Source organism: Myotis myotis, unplaced genomic scaffold (genome assembly GCF_014108235.1).
Source record: "Myotis myotis isolate mMyoMyo1 unplaced genomic scaffold, mMyoMyo1.p scaffold_m19_p_1, whole genome shotgun sequence".
NCBI lineage: Eukaryota > Metazoa > Chordata > Mammalia > Chiroptera > Vespertilionidae > Myotis > Myotis myotis.
This window is the reverse complement of record NW_023416313.1, coordinates 193,483,166-193,503,336: the sequence shown is the minus strand read 5'-3', so window position 1 is coordinate 193,503,336 and position 20,171 is coordinate 193,483,166. Positions and strand designations below refer to the sequence as shown.

The window sequence follows — 20,171 nt, the reverse complement described above, 5'->3', positions numbered from 1 at the left end:
ACAATGCTTAGCAGTCATTGCTGTGATTCAGAACAGACATCTTGGTAAGAGACAGGCCATGTTCATTTAAGGGATACACAGAAGGTTATGTCAACCTTTCCTCTCAGGAGTTTGCTTTAAGTTAAGAGTTCTATCCATTCTGCTCAAAGCTATTATTCATTGTATTCATTGGATATCTACTCTTCTAGAGGGGATGGAATAAATCCTCCTAGACAAAAAAAATTCTTTTTGCTACAAAATGCGTTTATTTCCAGCCAGATAAAATTCCCCAACTGCATACATGGGTACATATTATAAGGTCCTTCTTTGATAAATGTCCTGTTTACAAGAGCCATTTCTCATTATTAAAATGCATACCAAACAAACATCTCCATCTCTTAAAATATAATTTAAATAAACCACTAATGTATAAGCCATAAGTCTGGTCACTGGCATGAGTGGCATGCAATTCTTCATGGAGGAGTCCAGAGCAACGGTGAGATTCCACAAGTCAGCAGGCAACAAGCACCTCTAGTTCATCTGCTGACTGTGTGGATAGTTGCTGTGGGGCAGTGAGCCTTGTGTGAAAACAGCCTAGTACAGACAAAGAAGTATGGCATTTGCAACGTGGAGAGGCATTTCACAAAATGCAAACACCCTTCAGGTAAATCAACGGACTGGAATGAAAGCCTGGTGAATGCACATCTGTTTACACTAGCCCACTGGGCACTCAATATTGTGGCACCATCTCACTGGGCACTCAATAAATTAAATATCAAGGTAAGGATAAGAGAATAAATTGGAATGTTGTCTTGGTGCCCAACATCTGTTTTCAAGATTGAGCTTTAGGTTATGAATTTTTTGCATACCATATTTTTGTTTCTTCAGAGTAAATCGTTCTATTTGGAAAGCCACCCGTTTCCTTATCTTTAGATTCTTCATTAGCATTTAGAAACTCCTTGCAGACTGCCAGTCTTAGGCGCTCATTGGCTTAAAGATTTAAAGAGCACAGACAAGTCCATACAAAGTCTTGATTTGTCCCTTGAAAATATTCTGTTTGGCTCAGAATATTCTCTAGGATCTACTTTATTCTTCACAACTTCTCTCCTTTTGGTTCATCTTAATATCCCAAGCCTGAAATAGCCTTGGCAACTCACAGGCTGAACAGTGTATTTCGTCATGAACTCTCATTTCAGTGCTATTTCCAGTGCCATGGCTCCTTCAGGACCTGAAATAGTTGCTCTCTTGAAGTTCCGTCCTTCGGAGTTCACCACCTGCTCCCTGACATTAAGGTTCTTGCTCTAAGGCGGATGCTGGCGAGTTCCCCACAAAGGAAATCCCTGGAAAACTGGCATCCCCTTGTGATTCTCATGTCACTCTCTCCTTCCATCAGGCTAAGGCTGCAATTCCGGAGACACAAAGGAAAAGTTTCTAAACTCATCCTGGTTAATCATCGGGAGATGTCCCTCATCAATTGGAGTTAAAACTGGCTCTTCTTTTATGAAGTCGGGGTCAAAATTACTGACATCTTCTCGGGATTTCTGTCAACAAGGAAACAAGGGTCAGATCACACACTTGAGGACTTTCTCGTCTTCCCTGAGCCTTAGCTCAGTGAGTTCAGAGAACTACTCTGCCACTCACACTGTAGCATTATTTACAGTTATAACAATTATGATTACACAGCGTTTTATAGTAAATGTACTGCACTGTATATAATTATGGCCTTTGGTAACCACCAATTCACTCACCCCATGAAAATCTTGCTGAGTAAGGCCAGCCGTAGGCTGGGAGGCTAAGGGATTAACTTGGTCACCTGAACCAGCTGGCTCACTCACCCTTTCCTCTCCATTTCACTGAGGTGCCACTTCTCCACAGGCCTTACTGAGAGGCACACAAGCTCGTATTTGCCAATGGAGGCTGAGTTCACACTTGCCCCACTTCTTGTTTGTACCCAGGTCTATGTGCTTGGAGGGATTTTCTCCGAAGACTTCTTGGAAACGCTGAGTTTAGGGAACAATGGCCTCTTCCTTTACCCACCTGTGAGATTCATTATGCCCATCTGGCAGATCTTCCCTTATCCCAAGGGAGATGGCAGTTGGATGCCCATTAAAGGCATTGGCTTTACTTTTGGGTGATTGGTGTCCAACCTAGTAAGCTCTTCTAGATTAAGCTAATTGTGTGCTTGGAAATGCTGGTATTTTTACATCTTTATAAACTATGCCAAAAAGGTCATTTCTGCTGCTATTAGACCTCTCACTGCTCTTACTTGAGTCAATGATACTTTTCTCTCCACCTCTGGAGCATCCCTCATCCCCCTAACTCTTGATCTACTGCTCGCCCAGCATCTTTGCCTTCCTGTGTGGATCTCTAGACACAGAGCTAAGAAAGAGCTTACTTCTCAGACCAAGGGCTGGGCCACCCTCAGGAAGGCTGCCCCACTCAGCTTGGGGAGGTACCTCTGTGCTCTAGGTATTTCTTCAGACAAAAGGGTCTTGGCCTGTTCTGGCCTTGGCTCTGTGCTATAGTAGCATGCAAGAGGTGAGAACTTTGTGAGAAGTAACCTGGGCATGTGGTACCGACTCCGGGGTGAGGCTGCCCTGCCAAGTGTCAGGCTGAACTTCTGGTGTGGTCATCCCATGGGGAACCATCCAGTTGCTCAATAGACTTTGGCGGAACACTATGATATTAAAGAAAGAGGCAAGTCTGCTGTGATGGACTTAGACACTTACGATTCTGGGTCTGAAAGGTGGTTCCAGTTGGCGATGGTTCAGCTGGGCCCAGTCTATTTCCTTAAAGAAAGGATGTCTCAAGATGGCATGCTCGCCACCCTGAGTCAGGCTGCCCAAGCGCATAGTGGGGTTCTTGGTCATGAACTGCGAGAGAGGGGGAGAAAGAGAGTCGATCATTCAGTCATTTACCACAAGTACATCACAGATGGTGGGCACCTGCTCTGGCAGGGAAGCCCTGTGAGGCTTTTGGGCTGATTTTGCTCAACTCGCTGAATTTTCCATCAAGGGCAGCACAGCCATGGTGAATCATCCCTTAAAGGCGCAACTGCTTGTATATTTACGGCCTTCCTCACTTCCATTTCAGACGTGGCCACTAAAATAACGCTGAAGGGTCTAGTTTTCTGTAAATACCATGTATTTTTCTTTCCTCTTTGAAGAAAAGAAACTCTTTATAAAGTAGTGAGCCTTCCTCCAACTCCGCAGTTGTAGACAGCCCACATCTTATGAATGGGGCTACTTTTAGGAACAGCTGTGCCATTTTTCTGAGACCCGACTGGCTGGCCAGGATTCCCGCTCTCTGACAAGACCACAGAGAGAAGAGTGAGAGCCATTATTTTGAAGATCTCTGTGAAGAAGCCGCCAAGGGTGAAAAACTTAAACGTTCTGTGTTCTGGCTCTAGGATAGACAAAGTTGGCCACTTTTCTTTAAGTAACAAAGATATCATAGTTTTAAGTGAAAAGGGTTTTGTTTTGTTTTGTTTTTTCCCCTTCAAGATGCTTCCTTCTCCCCTGTTCTTCCATTTCAAAATGTTGAATGACAGAGACTCTTGCTACATGGGCCAAAAACTAAAACAAGCATCATCACACATTCAACGTGTGTATATAGGCCTCATGTCTTTATGTCATTTGGGAAACTTTCTTGGGGCTGTGCTCCTGTCAAGATGTTTGGGCTAAATCTACTTTCACAAAATAGCCAATGAAAGATGTTCTGATCACAATCCTGACCAGGGACTATACAGGATAATTCGCTTTTCACAGCCAGAATGTTATTTTGGATTTCAAAGACCCCGAATCTAACTTTAATTTTTTTAAAAGAAAATTGCCTCGGATAATATGTTTTGTTTTTGGTTTTAAATTTAAATCGCGTTATCTTTGAACAAATTTATGACACCCGATGACAGGCCCTGAGCACCCCTTTCCAGGTTTGATTTACGGGTATGGGACAAAAGTGATGCTGTGTTCAGAGAAACTGCTTTGGAGTGGAAATTTCCAGAGTCAATACAAAGGCGATCTTGTGGAAGGTGCAGACGTGAAAAGATGGTGTTAGAGGTTAGAGGCAGCCATGCCGCCACGCCAGGTGTCCAGCTGCAAAGCCTCCAGTGTTGTTACAGCTGAAAAGGATCGTATGGAGAAAAGAGGTGTCAGCAGAAGTCCCTAAGCAAATCCGACAGGATGGGCCTCAGAAAATGCGGAAACAGCTTTAAAGGGGAGCCAATAAAAAGGGAAGACACGGATGGGGTTGACAAGGGATGCAGCCACAGGATTGGAAGAGGAGCCGGAAAGGGAAAGGAGCCTTCCGAGCTCCACGGGCCCAACCAGAGCAGTGGGCTCTCCAGGCAGGTGCAGTGGTCAGCATGGAGGCAGGTGATACATAGCTCACAGGTAACTGAGTTCTGTGAGAGTGAGGGGTTCTGCTGCGTGGGCTCTCCCTGGATGTTGGGAGTATCATTATCAGCCGCTCAGCAAGGAAAGGGAAATGCATACATAAAAGAAACAGGTAGATTCTCTCCTTAGGAAGTCAATGGGATACCATCCCTGTTAGAACAGTAGTGTCTATTCTAAAAACTAATTACCTAAAATCTGTGTTTCTAAAAACTCAGGATCCAAGGATGGGAGAGCAGATCCAGATGGCTCTCTCTTTCCACTCTCTCTGAAAAGCAATGGAAAAAAAATCCTCTGGCGAGGATTAACTAACTAAATAAAATATTAATGGAAGTAGTAGCAGTAGTAATGGTATTTTTGTTTGGAACAAAACCAAACCATCGAACATTTCTCAAGACCTACAGTATACAGATTTGGGAGGTTAATGAGCTCAGCTTTGCATTTCAGGTATAGAGACATCCACATGGAGATGACTGGTTGTGTAAGTCTGGGTGCAGCCGGGGGTTGGAGAGCTAACCCTGAGACATCAACATCTGGTGAGAGAGCAAGAGCTAAAACTGCGAGGGCCACAGGATTAACGAGAGGGAGAGAGAGTGCTAACTGAGACTGGCCCAGGCCTCAGACATTTTGTTTGGCCCATATCGTGTGTTTTAAAATACTTTTAATTACTTGCCACACATTTAAAGACTAGGAAATGTCTCATCACATAAAAGTCAAGTTTTCCAATTTCTCTTGGAAAATGGGATATTCTGGAACATTAGACCTTTTTCTGGATAAAAGTGGCCTGGGGTTGAACAGTGGCTGCCTCTTTAGAGGGGCAGATGGGCCCTGGTCAGCCACGTCCCACCACTCCTGGCTGGCTCTGCTCCCTGACTTGCATGGCTCCTGCGCCCTGGCCCAGAGTGAGAAGAAAGCCAGGGTGGCAGCGGGAGGGGCTCATGAAGAAGCAAGAGGAGCACAAACAGCAAGAAACAGAAACCTGGACAGGGACCATTTCAAGGAGGAGGTTACAGCCCCTCTGACTACCCCCCCTCTACAGATTCAGAGATGGGGAGTAAAGGGAACAGATGACATTAGTCCCCGGCCTGAAGTCTTTCACAGGACACAGTGATAGAGGTGTATAGGGTTGGGGACCAAGGAGCTCGCTGCCCCGGAGCCGGGCACAGGACTCTCCTAAGCACCGTGTTCCTGCTGCTGAGAAGTTAATGGCATAATCCTTTCACAGAAAGCTTCCTTTATTTGCTTATGTCCCTAAGGGGACCCAAATGCCAAACAAGTTAACAATGTTTGAGCAATCATTTGTCTGTGTCTAAGGTCTACTTAAAATTTGCCTCACCTCAACTGACCTCCTTCTTGACCGTGGGCCCAACCAGAAAGTCAGCCAAGGCGGAAAATAAAGTATCTTCATGAAAGATTCTGGACACATTTACTGAAGGAGGCAGAATGTTTTCTAGGGTCAATAAAAGCACTTTACAAGCTGCAAAGAGTGAGGAGGCCCGGGTGGAAAATCTGACTCCACCCCAAATGTAAGTGTCAAGCTGACTGGGAAGCAGGGGCCCGAGAGCGATCAAGAATGCATGGGCTCATTTCGAATTCCCCTGCCTCCTGTGGCCCTCGGTAAAGTGGAATCTAACTGTAGGCTGCGGAAGGAATCAGAGGCACGCCTGACCTCAGAACGAGGCACTCAGCAGTTCTGTCAGGGCCGCAGGGAAAGTCTGACCACAGGGGAGAGCAGTCAGCCACGCGTCTTCCCGAAAGAAGTTCTACAGTGAAATGTAAGAGATTGAGGGCAGGTTTGTACAAGAATGCCCTGGGAAGCCTACCGTAAACTAGGGAAACATGTAAAACATATATGAGCTCCTCTGATGGTGAGGCTCTGCAGGTCCATGACCTGTATCGATCTACCAGTTCTATCGCCAATGAGCTTTGTGACCTTGCACACATTTCTTAACTTCTCTGAGCCTCAGCTTCTCCAGCTATAAAGTGGGGATTTATTTCCCTGTATCTCTGAAGGTTGCTATGACAAGTAAATGGGCTAATCCATGTAAAATGCATGTCACCTAGAAGCCCTTGATAAACGGTCCTATCAGTAAGCATCTTGTTAAACCAGTTGTAGGTCCATCCTGTTCTACCTAAAGGCAGGAGCATGGCCTGAGAGACTGAGAGTCTGAGGTCAGCCTTGACCCTGAAGCTCATCTGGCTCTCTCTGTTCCTCCAGTGTGCAGCCAGTGGAGACAGAACAAGGTCTGCTCTCACAGTCCCAGGCTGCACCAGTGGTAGTAATAGTCTCTGGGAAACAATTTTTGTGAAAGTACAGATTTCTAAAGACGATCTTAAAACAAGAAGACAAATAATACTCGGGTTTTAACGTGCCGTTGTATCTGCAGCAACAAAAGGAGGGGGATAATGAATGCAGGATGAGGGTGCAATGGAGCCATTTCCTTGTAAGTCTGGTGTCGGGCACTGCACTCCATGTCTCATGGGCTCGGTACACAGGAGGAGGCTGTGGCTTAGAGCTGTTGGATGTTCTACAGGATAGAGTTCAAACTAACGCTGTGTAATAATGTGTCTTGAGATAACAGGATCCAAATGTACTTTTGAAACTCTTTATAATGTAGACAATGGCTAAAAGTATTTTTTTTTCCTCTTTCAAAATCTGTCTGACTTCAGAGGAGGAGGACTAGTTATATAAATAGAGCCATCAGTCTAATAAGATTTTCTTCCAGGAGGGAGAACACACTGTATTTTCTTTCTACTAGCTGGATTTGGCTGTTGGGCAAACAAAATGACCTTCTCCTTTCATTCGATTTCAGACAAAAAAGCAGGGAGAGTTAGCTGTTAGTGCTGGCAAGCCAGAGGGAAGGGAACTGTGCCACAGGACATGCCCATCAATATTCCAGGGAGACACCCTGAAATGGAAGAAGGCATTGTACGGCTCTACAGAGAGTCCTGGGGAAGGAGAGCAGAGAAAGAGCTCAGGACACAGAAGTGTGTATGGTGCACGGTATGGTGTCCAGCCTCAGCCAGCATGGACACACAACACGGGGTTGACAAAACGCATGCTTGTGTGTGCATGTTGCAGCTACACATGTCTGTCTTTTGCCACTGGCACAGACAGTCTGACCTAGTTAGGAAGACCCGTCATCAAACCTCCTTTCACACCCCTCCATGCCAGCTGTGGTGGTGAGGCACAGGCATGAGAATGACCTGAGCCAGTAGCACCATCCAGCTCAGAGCAGCGGTCAGAGGGAGAAGGACAGACATGTGAGTTAGTTAATGGACAGCATGGGAGGAAAGAGACACCAGGGCTCTGACTTGGTGTCGATAAGTCACTTTTCTATAGGAGAAGGCAGGGACCAATATTTCAACCTAAGATGAAGCCGATGAGAAACCATGGGGGATGGGATGGTGCTTGGGATGGGGGAGGATACATAATGGATTTTCAAAATAGCTCTGAGGAAACAAACTGTCATCTTCTCAAGGACAGGTTATTATATACAATCGTTGCTATGGAATATTGGACAGGTTATTATACACAATGGTTGCTATGGAATATTAGAGGAGCCAAGAGAAGGAGTGTTGCTCTAGCTTGTTCAGAGTGGATCTGTGTGGAATATACTAGGCAGGGCTGAAACTAGTAATCTGCACATCTAGGGCAGTCCATCACCCTGCCATTCTCACTGTACACAGAGGTCCTAGTTTGGGCAGGGGGCAGCTGTTGGAGTGGGAAAGAGAATGGTATAGTTTTTATTTACCTTTATTTTTCAATTACAGTTGACATACATTATATTAGTTTCAGGTGTACAACATTGTAATTGGACACTTATATACCTTATAAAGTGATCACCCCTATAAGTATTCATCTAACACTATGCATCGTTATTACAAGAGAGGGGTGGGCAAAAGTAGGTTTATGGTTCTGAGTATGCAAAAATAGTTTATTTTTGTATTATTAATTATTGTATTATTTTCCATACAAATGACTGTAAGCCCACTTTTGCTCACCCATAATATTGACCACATTCCCTATGCTGTACTTTACATTCCCATGACTTTTGTAACAGACAATTTGTACTTCTTAATCCCTTCATCTTTTTTATCCATACCTACCTCCATCTGGCAACCATCAATTTGTTCTTTATATGTGAGTTTGTTACAAGATTTCATTCTTTTTATGGCCAAGTAATTTTCTATTGTGTATATGTACTACATCTTTATCCATTTGTCTTTTGACTGGAACACTTAATCTATTTACATTTGAAGTTATTATTGATCAGTAAATAGTTATTGGTATTTTATTGTTTTCTGGTCGTTTTTGTAGTTCTTCTCTGTTCCTTTCTTATTCTCTCCTATTTTCTCTTGTATGTTGATGACTTTCTGTAGTGTTGTTCTTAGATTCCTTTATTTTTATTTCTTGTATAAAATCTTACAGATTTTTGGTTTGTGGTTACCACATGCTTCATATATGCCAAGCTTATTTATACCAATCTATTTTAAGTTGCTATGTTCAAACATATTCTAAAATTGCTACAAAAAAAAAATCACTACCATTTTTACTCACCCCTTCCCCATTTGTTTTCATCATCATTTCTTACTTCTTTTGTGTATATATTTGTATGTATCTCTTAATTTACTCTTGTAAATTACACATGATCTTCCCACTTTTGCCTTTTAGCCTTTGTAGTAGCTTTATAGTTGGTTATCCACTGCTTTTGAGTATTTGCTTTTGTCAGTGAGCATTTTTTTTCTTTCCTATGTTTTCTTATTCATATTTTTTATCTTTTCTACTTAAAGAAATCCCTTTAACATTTCTTGTAATACTGGTTTAGTGGTGATGCACTTTTTTTTAGCTTTTTCTTGTTTGGGAAGCCCTTTTTCTGTCGTTCAATTCTAAATGATAGCCTTGCTAGGTAGAATCATCTTGGCTGTAGGTTTATGCTTTTCATCTCTTTGAATATTTCATACCACTCCCTTCTGGCCTTGTTGAAAAATAAGCTGATAGTCTTGTGGGAGCTCCCTTGTAGGTAACTGCTTTATTTTTCTTGCTACTTTTAAGTTTGTCTGTCTTTAACTTTTGACATTTTAATTATGGTGTAGCTTGGTGTGGGCCTCTTTGGGTTCATCTTGTTTGGGACTCTCTGCATTTTCTGGACTTATATGTTTATTTCTTTAACAAGGTTAAGAAAGTTTTTAGTTATTTCTTAAATAGGTTTTCAATCTCTTGCTCTCTGTCTTCTCCTTCTGGTCTCCCTGTGATGCAGTGTTGGTACGCTTGATGTTGTCCCAGAAGTCCCTTAAACTATCCTCCCTTTTTAAAATTCTTATTTTTGTTTGATGTTCCAATTGGGTGTTTTTCCACTGCCTTGTCTTCCAGACTGCTGACTGGATACTTTGGTTCATTTAATCTGATGTTGATTTTCTCTAATGTATTCTTATTTCAGTAATTGTATTCTTCATTTCTGACTGGTTCTTTTTTATAGTTTCTACCTTTTTTGCTGAGGTTATTCCTGAGTGTATCTATTCTTCCCTTAAACTCATTGAGCATCCTACCTGTGTTTTGAACTCTGTGTCTGGTAGATGGCTTGTCTCCATTTTGGTTCTTTTTTTGTGTGTGTTGTTGTTTTTTCTGGACTTTTGACCTGTTCTTCATTTGGGATATGCTTGTCTCATTTTTGCTGACTCCCTGTGTTTGTTTCTGTGTATTAGATCTGTTACATCTCCTTGTATTGGCAGAATGGCCTTATGTAGTTCATATCTTGTAAGGTTCAGTGGTGCAGTCTCCCAACTCACCTGAGCTAGGTGTCCCTGGTGTGGGTTTTATGTGCCATCTGTGGTAGTTGAGCCTTCTTGATTGCTGTTTGCATGTTAGTGGGAAGGACTGACCCTCAGGCTGACTGGTTGTTTGTAAGGGCTGGCCATGACTACAATAGGCTGTTGTGCAGGGGCTGACCCCACAGAGTGGGAGTCACTTTAGCAGGGCTCTGGTGCCCGCCAAATCTGCCCCTCAGGTGTGTCATTTGTGGGGCTGATTGCATGGTTCTTTGGTGTTGTTTGAAGCTGGCTACCAGGTATGTTGGTTCTGGAGAGGCTCCAGTGTAGGCCAAGATCAGCCACTGTTTGTGCCTGGCTTGGGGCCACATAATAGAAGATACAAAGTGATATGTGGTTTGTTGCTGCTTGTTCTGGGCTTAAAGGTGCCTGGAAGAGGCTATGCTGTGAATTGAGGCTGGCTACCACTAATGCCGGGCTTGGAACCCTTTGGTGGGTACCACAGTGTGAACTGAGTCCATCTGCCATTTGTGCCAGACTTGTGGACACTGAGTTGAAGTTAACTTTCCAAGCCAACACTGGCCACAACTCATGGTAGGTTTGGGGCCACCTAATAGGAGTTACAATGCAAGTTGAGACCAGTAACCACTTGTGTTAGGCCTGAGGCTGCTTAGCAAGAGATAGAAGGCATGCTGAGGCCAGCTACTGCTTGTTTGGGGTTTGTGAACCTTTGAGAGATTTTAGGAAAGTCTGCAGCATGAGCCTGAGGCGGGCTGCTTGTGTAGAAAAGCCAGTGGAAACAGCTTGGGCAGGTTGAGTTGGATGGGGTCTCAGGGAATCAGTGTGGTGAATTTGTCAGCCAGGTTAAGAGATCAACTGCACCTGCTGTATGGGGGGAGGAGGACTCAAGAAAGGAACAATGGTGCCTGCCAGGACTTCTGTCCTGGAGAGAGCTGCCCTGATTCTCTAGCCCTCACCCTGACTCAGTTCTTCCCCATGTGTCCCTGGCACTTTTTGATCTGCTGCCCCAGGGCTGGAGCTTAGAGCAAGTGAGTTTGTGAGTGAGTAAGTCCATATATTAGGCCCCTCAAGAAGAATGCCTGGGACTCCAGCAGCCCTCCATCTCACTCAGACACAATTCCCATTGGTTTTTACAGACAGATATTATGCAGCCTCCTCTTTCTAGCACTGGTGCCCCAGGTTGGGGAGAATGGTGTGGCGTTGGGACCCCTCACTCCTCAGGGGGGACCTCCACAGCCTAAATATCTCTCCCAATTCTTTTTTGTTGTTGTTAATCCTCACCTGAGGCTATTACTTCCATTGCTTTTCAGAGAAAAAGGGAGGGAGGGGGAAACATTAATGTGAGAGAGACATACTGAGTGGTTGCCTCCTGCATTTGGGCCGACCAAGGGCGAGGAGAGAACCCACAACCCTGGTACATGTCCTTGACCAGTAATCAAACTCACAACCCTTTGGTTCACGGGCTGACACTATAACCATTGAGAAACACTGGTCATGGCTCACTCCCAATTTTTTTTTTTTAAATATAATTTTATTGATTTCAGAGAGGAGAGGAAAGGGAGAGAGAAACATCAATGATGAGAAAGAATCACTGATTGACTGCCTCTTGCTCACTCCCCACTGGGGACTGAGCCTGCCTCCCAGGCATGTGTCCTGACCAGGAATCGAACCTCATCCTCCTGGTTCATATTCATAGGCTGATGGTCAACCACTGAGCCACACTGGCCAGGTCTCCCTCCCAATTCTTAATTGCCACACTGTGGGTATGGATCCTATTGTTCTGCCTCTCTGCCCCTCCTACAAGTCTTGTTGTGGCTTCTTTATATTCTTAGTTATAGGACTTCTGTTTGTCTGGTCTCCAGGTGGTTCTCAGTGATGCGTGTTCTATAATTTACTTGTAAATTTGATGTGGTCATCAGAGGAGGTAAGCACAGCATGTATCTACTCTGTCATCTTGACCAGAAGTCCAATTTCAAACCATCCCTCTTATGAAAGGATCTACAGTAACTTTCTGTAAACAGTGTTTAAAAACTCAGCTCTAATGGTCTACAGTGGGATCCTCTGCATTACTCCAGTCCAGTTTTCCCCTGCTTCTTCCTCCTCCCCCTGGCCGATCACCTTGGTTGCTCCCTTGAGCATTCCAATCTCCACCAGGAGTGGAGTAGGAAACAGAGAGCATCTAACTCACTACTGCTCTGATCAACTGCGTGGTGACAAATATAGGACAGTTGTGGCAAAAAGGATCTCAAAGTCGTGGTTCCCTCTTTGTTCACAGAGGCAAACAGGCCTGCTGTAGACAATGCAGATGATGAAATCTGATAGGTGTGATGCCAGATAAACCCACACACGTACACACGCACTTTAATTTCTATAAAGCTTAGGAACAAAAGCACTCTATAATCTCCTCTGATGCTAAGTTTACAGTGCCTCCCGACTGACAAAGGTGACTCAGGAGAATGCCCCAAACTCCTTTCACCACTTGCTGAACCTGGCCACCTGTGTGTGCTCCAAGGAAGGGGCGTTGACCTCACCTGAGTCAGCACTCAGCCTCATGATCTCTTCCAGGAGATGATTTAGCACACAGAAACACTCATCCCAGTGGCCCTTGCCTTCCTAAGCTCTGTGGACTTGTGAGGACTTCCCTAAGTCTTTCTGAAGCTAGCTCTAGGCAAAATTTAGTGCCAACCACAGAAGCTTTAAAAGAAAACTATACATTTTCTTCTGTCATGATTATTAGTTCTTTGGGATGATTTGGTAGTGCCAGTTTAGGAAATTCAGTGACATGGTAGCCAACTGAAAATGTATTTATTCCAAAACCAGGTTAGAAACACCATAAAAATATCATCTTTAAGGTCAAATCTGGAAAGCTTATATCTGTTCTTTGTACAAGTGTGCATACTTTTTCTCTGTTAACTTCTGTGGATGTTGTGAGCTTTTATAATCTACTAGAGGCCCTTGCTGCTCCGGCTGGAGCCGCCTTCAGTCTTTGCTCTGCCGCTTCACGCCTACTTATGCAAATTAACCGCCATCTTTGTTGGTGGTTAATTTGCATATCTTGCTGATTAGCCAATGGGAGGCGTAGCAAAGGTACGGTCAATTTCAATCTTTGTCTATTATTATTAGATAGGATTCTATAAGAGTAGGGGTGGATATTGTTTGCTTTCAGAACACCCACATGTGAGCATTTAACATATATGTTTAAAGGGAAGATGAGAAATGAGAGACAAAAGGCCAAGCAAGGAATAGTCTTAACACTGCATTTTTTTTGAGCACATACTATGGTTATTTTCAGTTGCAAGGCTCATTGGTTAATAAGTTGAGAAATATTTTCAAGTACAAGTCCTGGGCTGAAAGCTTGTGTGTGAACTCCTTCTCCTGATTCTGTGTTCCACAGGGAGTATTCTCAAAAGCAAGGGCCAACTCTCTACCCATGTCTATATGAAATGTTTGTACATCCATACACAAACAACTCAAAGGTTCCCCATGGGGGGCAGGCGGGAGATGGGGAAGGGCCACAGTAGGAAAGTAATATTTAGTTAGGAGTCTTAATGTTGGGGAAGACATTGGTGCCCATTGGTTCAACCACTTTGTGTGGAATGCTGGACAAGAGCTCCCCTCACCCTGAATTCAGGGGACTCACTGACACTGCTACACCCATACAAAGCCCTGAGGTCTTTGTAACTCCATGGTACGTTATTTACTATAAGTGGTTATCCAGACAATTTCTACAGATATGGAAAATACTTTCCATTTAAAAAGGTAGGAATTCAGAAAGCATTTTCTTTTGAAGGAAAAAAAAGTAAAATATCCAGCAGACAGCAATTCCAGTAATAGTCCTGACCTTATGTTCCAAAGAAAAGATCAGGAAATCTCAGGAAGCCACATAGGGACGACCTGTCCCTGTGGTACTGGTGAGAGCGGATGTAAAGGGCTGGCTGAGAGATCTTGGACCTTTCCTGCCTCTTGGGTGGGAAAAGGCAGACCCAGCCCAGAAGAAAAAAATTGCACAGGGTCGCAAGGGCAGCAGCTCAGGGCCAAATGCACCAGAGGGGGCTCTCCTCTGTTCTATCTATTAAAAATCCACTTCTTGAGAAGGACTGTTCAAGGATATTACAGAACTAGAGGCCTGTGCACAAAATTTGTGTACTTGGGGGCGGGGGTCCCTCAGCCTGGATGGTGAGAAGGCACAGGCCAGGTTGAGGGACCCCACTGGTATAGGATCAGGACTGGGGAGGGATTTGGGAAGTTGGTCAGCCAGGTAGGGACCATGGGAGGACTCCAGGGTGTGTCCAGCCCATCTCACTCAGTCTCAATCGGCTGGACACCAGCAGCAAGCTATTCTACTGGTTGGAGTGTCTGCCCCCTTGTGGTCAGTGAATGTCATAGCGACTGGTCGACCAGTTGACTGTCTGCCCCCCTAGTGGTTAGTGCACATCTTAGCAAGTGGTTGAGCAGCCTTATATCATTACTATATTACGCTTTGATTGGTTGAATGGCCAGACACATAGCATATTAGACTTTTATTATATAAGATAAGCATATGAAAACCACTAATTTTTTCTGTAGCGTAAGTATAACCAGGGTGATGTAGACTCCCAGTCCAGGACCTTGAGATTCTTACTGAGAATAAAAAAATGTAGCTGGATCCATCCTTACTTAAATATTTCATAATAAATTCAAAACTAAACTTAAAGATGTGCTGGCGTCCAACCCCAGCAGGTTCAGGGGTCCCCAAAGGTGTGGACGGAGTTGGCAAAGAAGGAATGACACGGAGACAGCATTCAGATGATCATCATAGCGAGGTTCTCTAGCCAGGTTCTGTCCAGGTTCTCTTGCCATGTTCTCTCGCTAGGTTCTGTCTCTAGGTTCTGAGGCCAGTTTCTGTCCAGGACCTTTTGCCATGTTCTCTCCAGTGAAGTTCTTCTGTCTCTAGGTTCTGTGTAGGTTCTGTGTATAAGGTTCTGTGTGTAGGTTCTGTCTTCTAAGTTCTGTCTTCTAAGTTCTGTGTTGTTACATCTGTATTTATACCAGTTGATTCCAATCCTATCAATCTCTATTCCAAAGGTTAGGGCGTTTCTTATCTCCATTCCAGGGAGTAAAGATTATGTAGCTTAAGCATGATTGTTAGTAGTTAAAGTGATTAATTACCCGCCTGGCACTTAGTTAAGAGGTTTTATTCCCTCCCTAACTTCAGGGGAAAATCCCTACCTGGGGAAACAACCTTTCTCAGAGACCTTAGTTAAAACACATAGTGCCAAGAAGGTGAGCAAACATATTAAGAACAGTATGCCATATATGCCAGGTCCCTTGAAACAGCAAGGATGGACTGGCTCCCGGCAAATTCCCCCTTTTTTATTTTTTAAAAGCAGGCATTAAAAAGAAAAACCCCAAATGCTCTCTTGTATCCATTTTAAGAGTAGGATTGGCGCTTTCCGCTATTACCTGAGTCCTGATCAATCACCCCAGGGAGAGCTTGCCAATCCTGCACTTTCCTGGGGTGGAAAGGCTGCAGTGGGGTTAAGGATAAGGCTCCTTGGGCCTACCTCCTCCCATGCCTTTACATTTAACTTTCCTTCCTCAGAAAAGCATGGACATACTTCTTGTATAAAACGTTCTGTCTGACTGGGAGTAACCTTAATTCCTCTGCTAGCAAGCATATGTGTTAAAAGATCAATACAGAGTCTTATTTCTTTAGACTCAGTATGGCACATTTTCTTAATCTAAAGATCAATACAGAGTCTTCTTTCTTTGGACTCAGTATGGTACATCTTCTCAATCTAAGAATCAATACAGAGTCTTCTTTCTTTGGACTCAGTATGGCACATCTTCTCAATCTAAGTTCTGTACTATCCACCTTCTTACCCTACTTATCCTCTATAGGGGGGTCTGAAGTACCCTGGTGGAGTCCTATCTGTCCCGAATGTGGGGGTTCTCAATGGGGGGGGCTTACCTAGGGGAATCCTGTTCCAGGGGTTCCCAAAGGTGTGGACGGAGTCGGCAAAGACTATCCACCCTCTTCCTACGGTGGAGTCCTATCCATCCCGAGAGTGGGGCTTACCTAGGGGTCCCTGTTTGGGCGCCAGATGCTGGGGTCCAACCCCAGCAGGTCCAGGGGTCCCCAAAGGTGTGGATGGAGTCGGCGAAGAAGGAATGACATGGAGACAGCGTTCAGTTGATCAGCAGCCTAGCCAGGATCTCTAGCCAGGATCTCCAGCCAAGTTCTGGTCTGGATCTCCAGCCAAGTTCTGTTCAGGATCTCCAGCGAAGTTCTGGTTAGGATTTCCAGCCAGGTTCTGTGTCCATGTTCTCTTGCTAGGTTCTCCAGCCAGGTTCTCCAGGTTCTCCAGCCAGGTTCTATAGCCATGTTCCCTTGCTAGGTTCTCCAGCCAGGTTCTGTCCAGGTTCTTCAGCCATGTTCTCTTGCTATGTTCTATCCAGGTTCTGTAGCCAGGTTCTGTCTCTAGTTTCTGTGGCCAGTTTCTGTCCAGGATCTTTTGCCATGTTCTGTCTCTAGGTTCTTCTCTAGGTTCTGTCTTCTAAGTTCTATCTTCTAAGTTCTGTGTTGTTACATCTGTATTTATACCAGTTGATTCCAATCCTATCAATCTCTATTCCAAAGGTTAGGGTGTTTCTTATCTCCATTCCAGGGAGTAAAGATTATGTAGCTTAAGCATGATTGTTAGTAGTTAAAGTGATTAATTACCCGCCTGGCACTTAGTTAAGAGGTTTTATTCCCTCCCTAACTTCAGGGGAAATGCCCTACCTGGGGAAACAACCTTTCTCAGAGACCTTGGTTAAAACACATAGTGCCAAGAAGGTGAGCAAACATATTAAGAACAGTATGCCATATATGCCAGGTCCCTTGAAACAGCAAGGATGGACTGGCTCCCGGCAAAGATGTAGCTAGATCCATGGCTCACATCATTTTTTCTGTTATATTTGTATTGTTAAACCATCTCACTTCATTCATGAAGGCTGAGTTCACTTTTTCTACATCTACATGTGTGCATGTATATATACATTTATAAATATACATACATAGGGCATGTATGTATATATACACTTTGATTCATATGTTAATTTAAAATTTTTTTTTATCATTTATGGACATTTTCAAGCATATGTTAGTTATGTATTCATCGCCAAGCCTTGCACAGCATGTGAACCTAGCAGTCCTGTGGTTGCTGTGCATTGATACAGGCCTGTCAAATGAATAGGGGGGTTAATATCTACTTGGCTATTTGGATCCCACATAAGTGCCTTTGGTTTAGATAGAGAGCTCCTGGAAAAACAGAAATCCTCTTCTCTCCAGAACAAAAATCTAACACTGTCTCATGTACAATTCATAATAATCTTGATGATGTTGGCGAATTGTTCAAGGAGAGGATGAAGATAATGACACCTCTCAGCATGTTGTGAAATTACTACTCATAACTCAACAATACTAGTAACTTACTTCTGTATGGTGCAGGCCCTTTGAAAATGCTTTCATGTGTACCACCTCATTTGAAGTGGGCATTGCAGGTGTTATCACCACCTTACATTACTGGAAAGCATGGCAGGAGTAGAATGAGGTTGAGGTCTCTTGACTCTCAGATTAGTGCGTGCTCTCTCCATTCTACCATCTGGTTCACATCTCTGGGCCTCAGCTACATCTTTCAACCAGGGTTGTGGACCAAATATTTTAAGGATCTGCCATCTCTGAAATTCTGTGTTTCTAATAGTCACCCGGCTCTATGAAGTTATGGGTAGACAAGTTAATTACAATCCAAAACATAGCAAGCATGACCTCCCAATGGGTTTTAGGACTATGCAGGACACCATCCAATGAAGTCAACTGTCAACATGAGAAACTTTGTAAGTCACCAAACTCATAGAACCCTGGAAAGACACCTGAAATCTGTGTTTTTAAAGAAAACAGTGTGCTCTCCTTGATCTGGAACCGTACAACAAAATGAAAGCTTGTTCAGAGTCCTTAAAAATATCTCAACTTACTCAACTCCTAGCACAGGTACATCAGATTAGCCCGCAGTTATCTGGCCTAGGCCCACTTGTTCCTACCTAGCTAGTGCTACTCAAAAGTTATGCAGGCACCAGTGTCTGTAACTCATGTTGTAAAACCACTGGCCTATTTATCACAAGTAAAACTATAGACACACTGCAGCTATAGATGTTCATACAACATGAAGTCATTCCTTCCTAACCTTCTCACTGAATGCTCTTCCACTGTCACCCTTAAACACTGATGTGTCCCAGGCCCCATCCTGTCTCCTCTTCCTCTTCATCCTCTCCCCTTGTTAATATCTGCTCCCATCTCACTGCCATGCTCGAGTGATCAGCTCCAGCCCTGTGAGACCAACTGTAAGGCATATACCACTTTCCACATGTCCCTTCAAAGTTCCCATGTCCTAAACTCATCTTTTGCTGCAAACACCCTGCAGCTAACACTCCAGGTCTTTGAACACGCCTCTGAGGCTTTGCACACATTATTTCCTCAGCCTAGAATACTATTGCCCCACTCCCCACCCCCCATCAACCCTGCTGAACCCTTAATTTTTCCTCAACACCCAGCTTACATACTACTTCTTTGGTCTTGTCCTTATATCACCTTCCCTGTCCTTGCCTCCAGAGACAGTTCTGATCATTTCTCCTTGGCAGTGAGCTAAGTATTTGTTTACATGCTCTCATTCCTACCAGACTGTGAGCAACATAAGAAGCCATGTCTTTTCATCTCTGCATTCCAGCACTAAGCACAGGCCAAGCAAAGAGAAGGCATCGGACAAGTATTTGCTTAATTGAATTAAACCGGGATTCTAGCGTACTAATATGTCAGTCTCATCTTCCAGGGTTGCAGACTCATCTCAGGTCAATAGAATAATAATTATTTCTGGTATTATGGCATTATTTAAATGTATAATCTTTAAATAATGCTGTAACATTATTATCATAAGCACTATATCCTACTTTATTGAAAGTTAAATAGGTAACAGATTCATGATATGTGGATAGTAAGTACACAGCATTCTAGTAGCTTCCTTCAGTGGCTTATGTTTTTGGTACAATAGGAAAGAATCCCATCAGGGAGTGATTTAGGTGCTAAAAACGTGAGGCTGAAAGGTTAAAAGACACTTATTAATAGGGAGTGGCTAGATGTAGTCTAACTCGGAACCCTGGACTGGGAATCAGGAAAATCTGGATTCTGTATCCCAGGGTTTTGTGTTTTGTTTTGTTTTTAATTGCTAAAGGACAAATGTATGATTCCACTTATACAAGGTACCTGGAATAATAAAATTCATAGAGACCAAAAGCGAAATGCCAGGGGCTGGAGGGAGTTAGTGTTTTTTAAGGGGTATAGAGTTTCAGTTTTGGAAGATGAAGAAAGTTCTGGAAATGGATGGTGGTGATGGTTGCACACCATATGTATGTACTTAATGCTGCTGAACTGTAGATTTAAAAATTGTTAAGACAGTGAATTTTATTCCAGGACTGCGGTTCCTACAGGAGAAAATGCAGCTTCTCCATGGGCCTCTTACTGAAGCTCCCAGCACCACTGACGCCTTTCAGGAATGAACCAGCTGTTTGAAGATCTGCCTGGTATTCCTCTTGACTCCCCATGCACACAGTAGGAGGTAACACATGATTTTGGAACTCAACTAATGTGCTTATAGAATGGACCAAGTGACATGTGCTTTCTTATTTTCAACATAAAGCCATCAATCCATCTTTCCTCCTCACTTCAAAACAAGGCTTCCAGTACAGTGCCTTAAATACACGCAAAAAACCAAAAAACCTTTTCCAACATGATGTATTGTATTACCTCACTGCACCTGAATCCTGGGTTGGGAACCTGGCTTGCAGAAGGATAACACTTCTCAACTCCCAGCACTAAGGGAAAGGGCCCTGGGCCCTGCTCCTTGGGCACTGCCGGCAGAAACACAATCGATAGCGCAACACACTGGGAATGGTGGTCCTGGGACCCAGCACCTGGACTGTCCTGACTGAAGGGAGCAT

The 20,171-nt window shown here is 43.9% G+C and overlaps 1 protein-coding gene across 1 annotated transcript in view; it reads right to left on the bottom strand.

The window, feature by feature from the left end:
• Positions 1–222: 222 nt before the first annotated feature.
• PRKCH (protein kinase C eta) overlaps positions 223–20,171 on the bottom strand; it is a 225,712-nt gene continuing 205,763 nt past the window's right edge. The window contains exons 13-14 of the mRNA XM_036309254.1: positions 2,709–2,852; positions 223–1,520 (exon numbers count right to left, since the gene is read on the bottom strand). Coding sequence (XP_036165147.1) covers positions 1,374–1,520; positions 2,709–2,852 — 291 coding nt within the window. The 3' untranslated portion in view covers positions 223–1,373. The remainder of the gene's footprint in view (positions 1,521–2,708; positions 2,853–20,171) is intronic.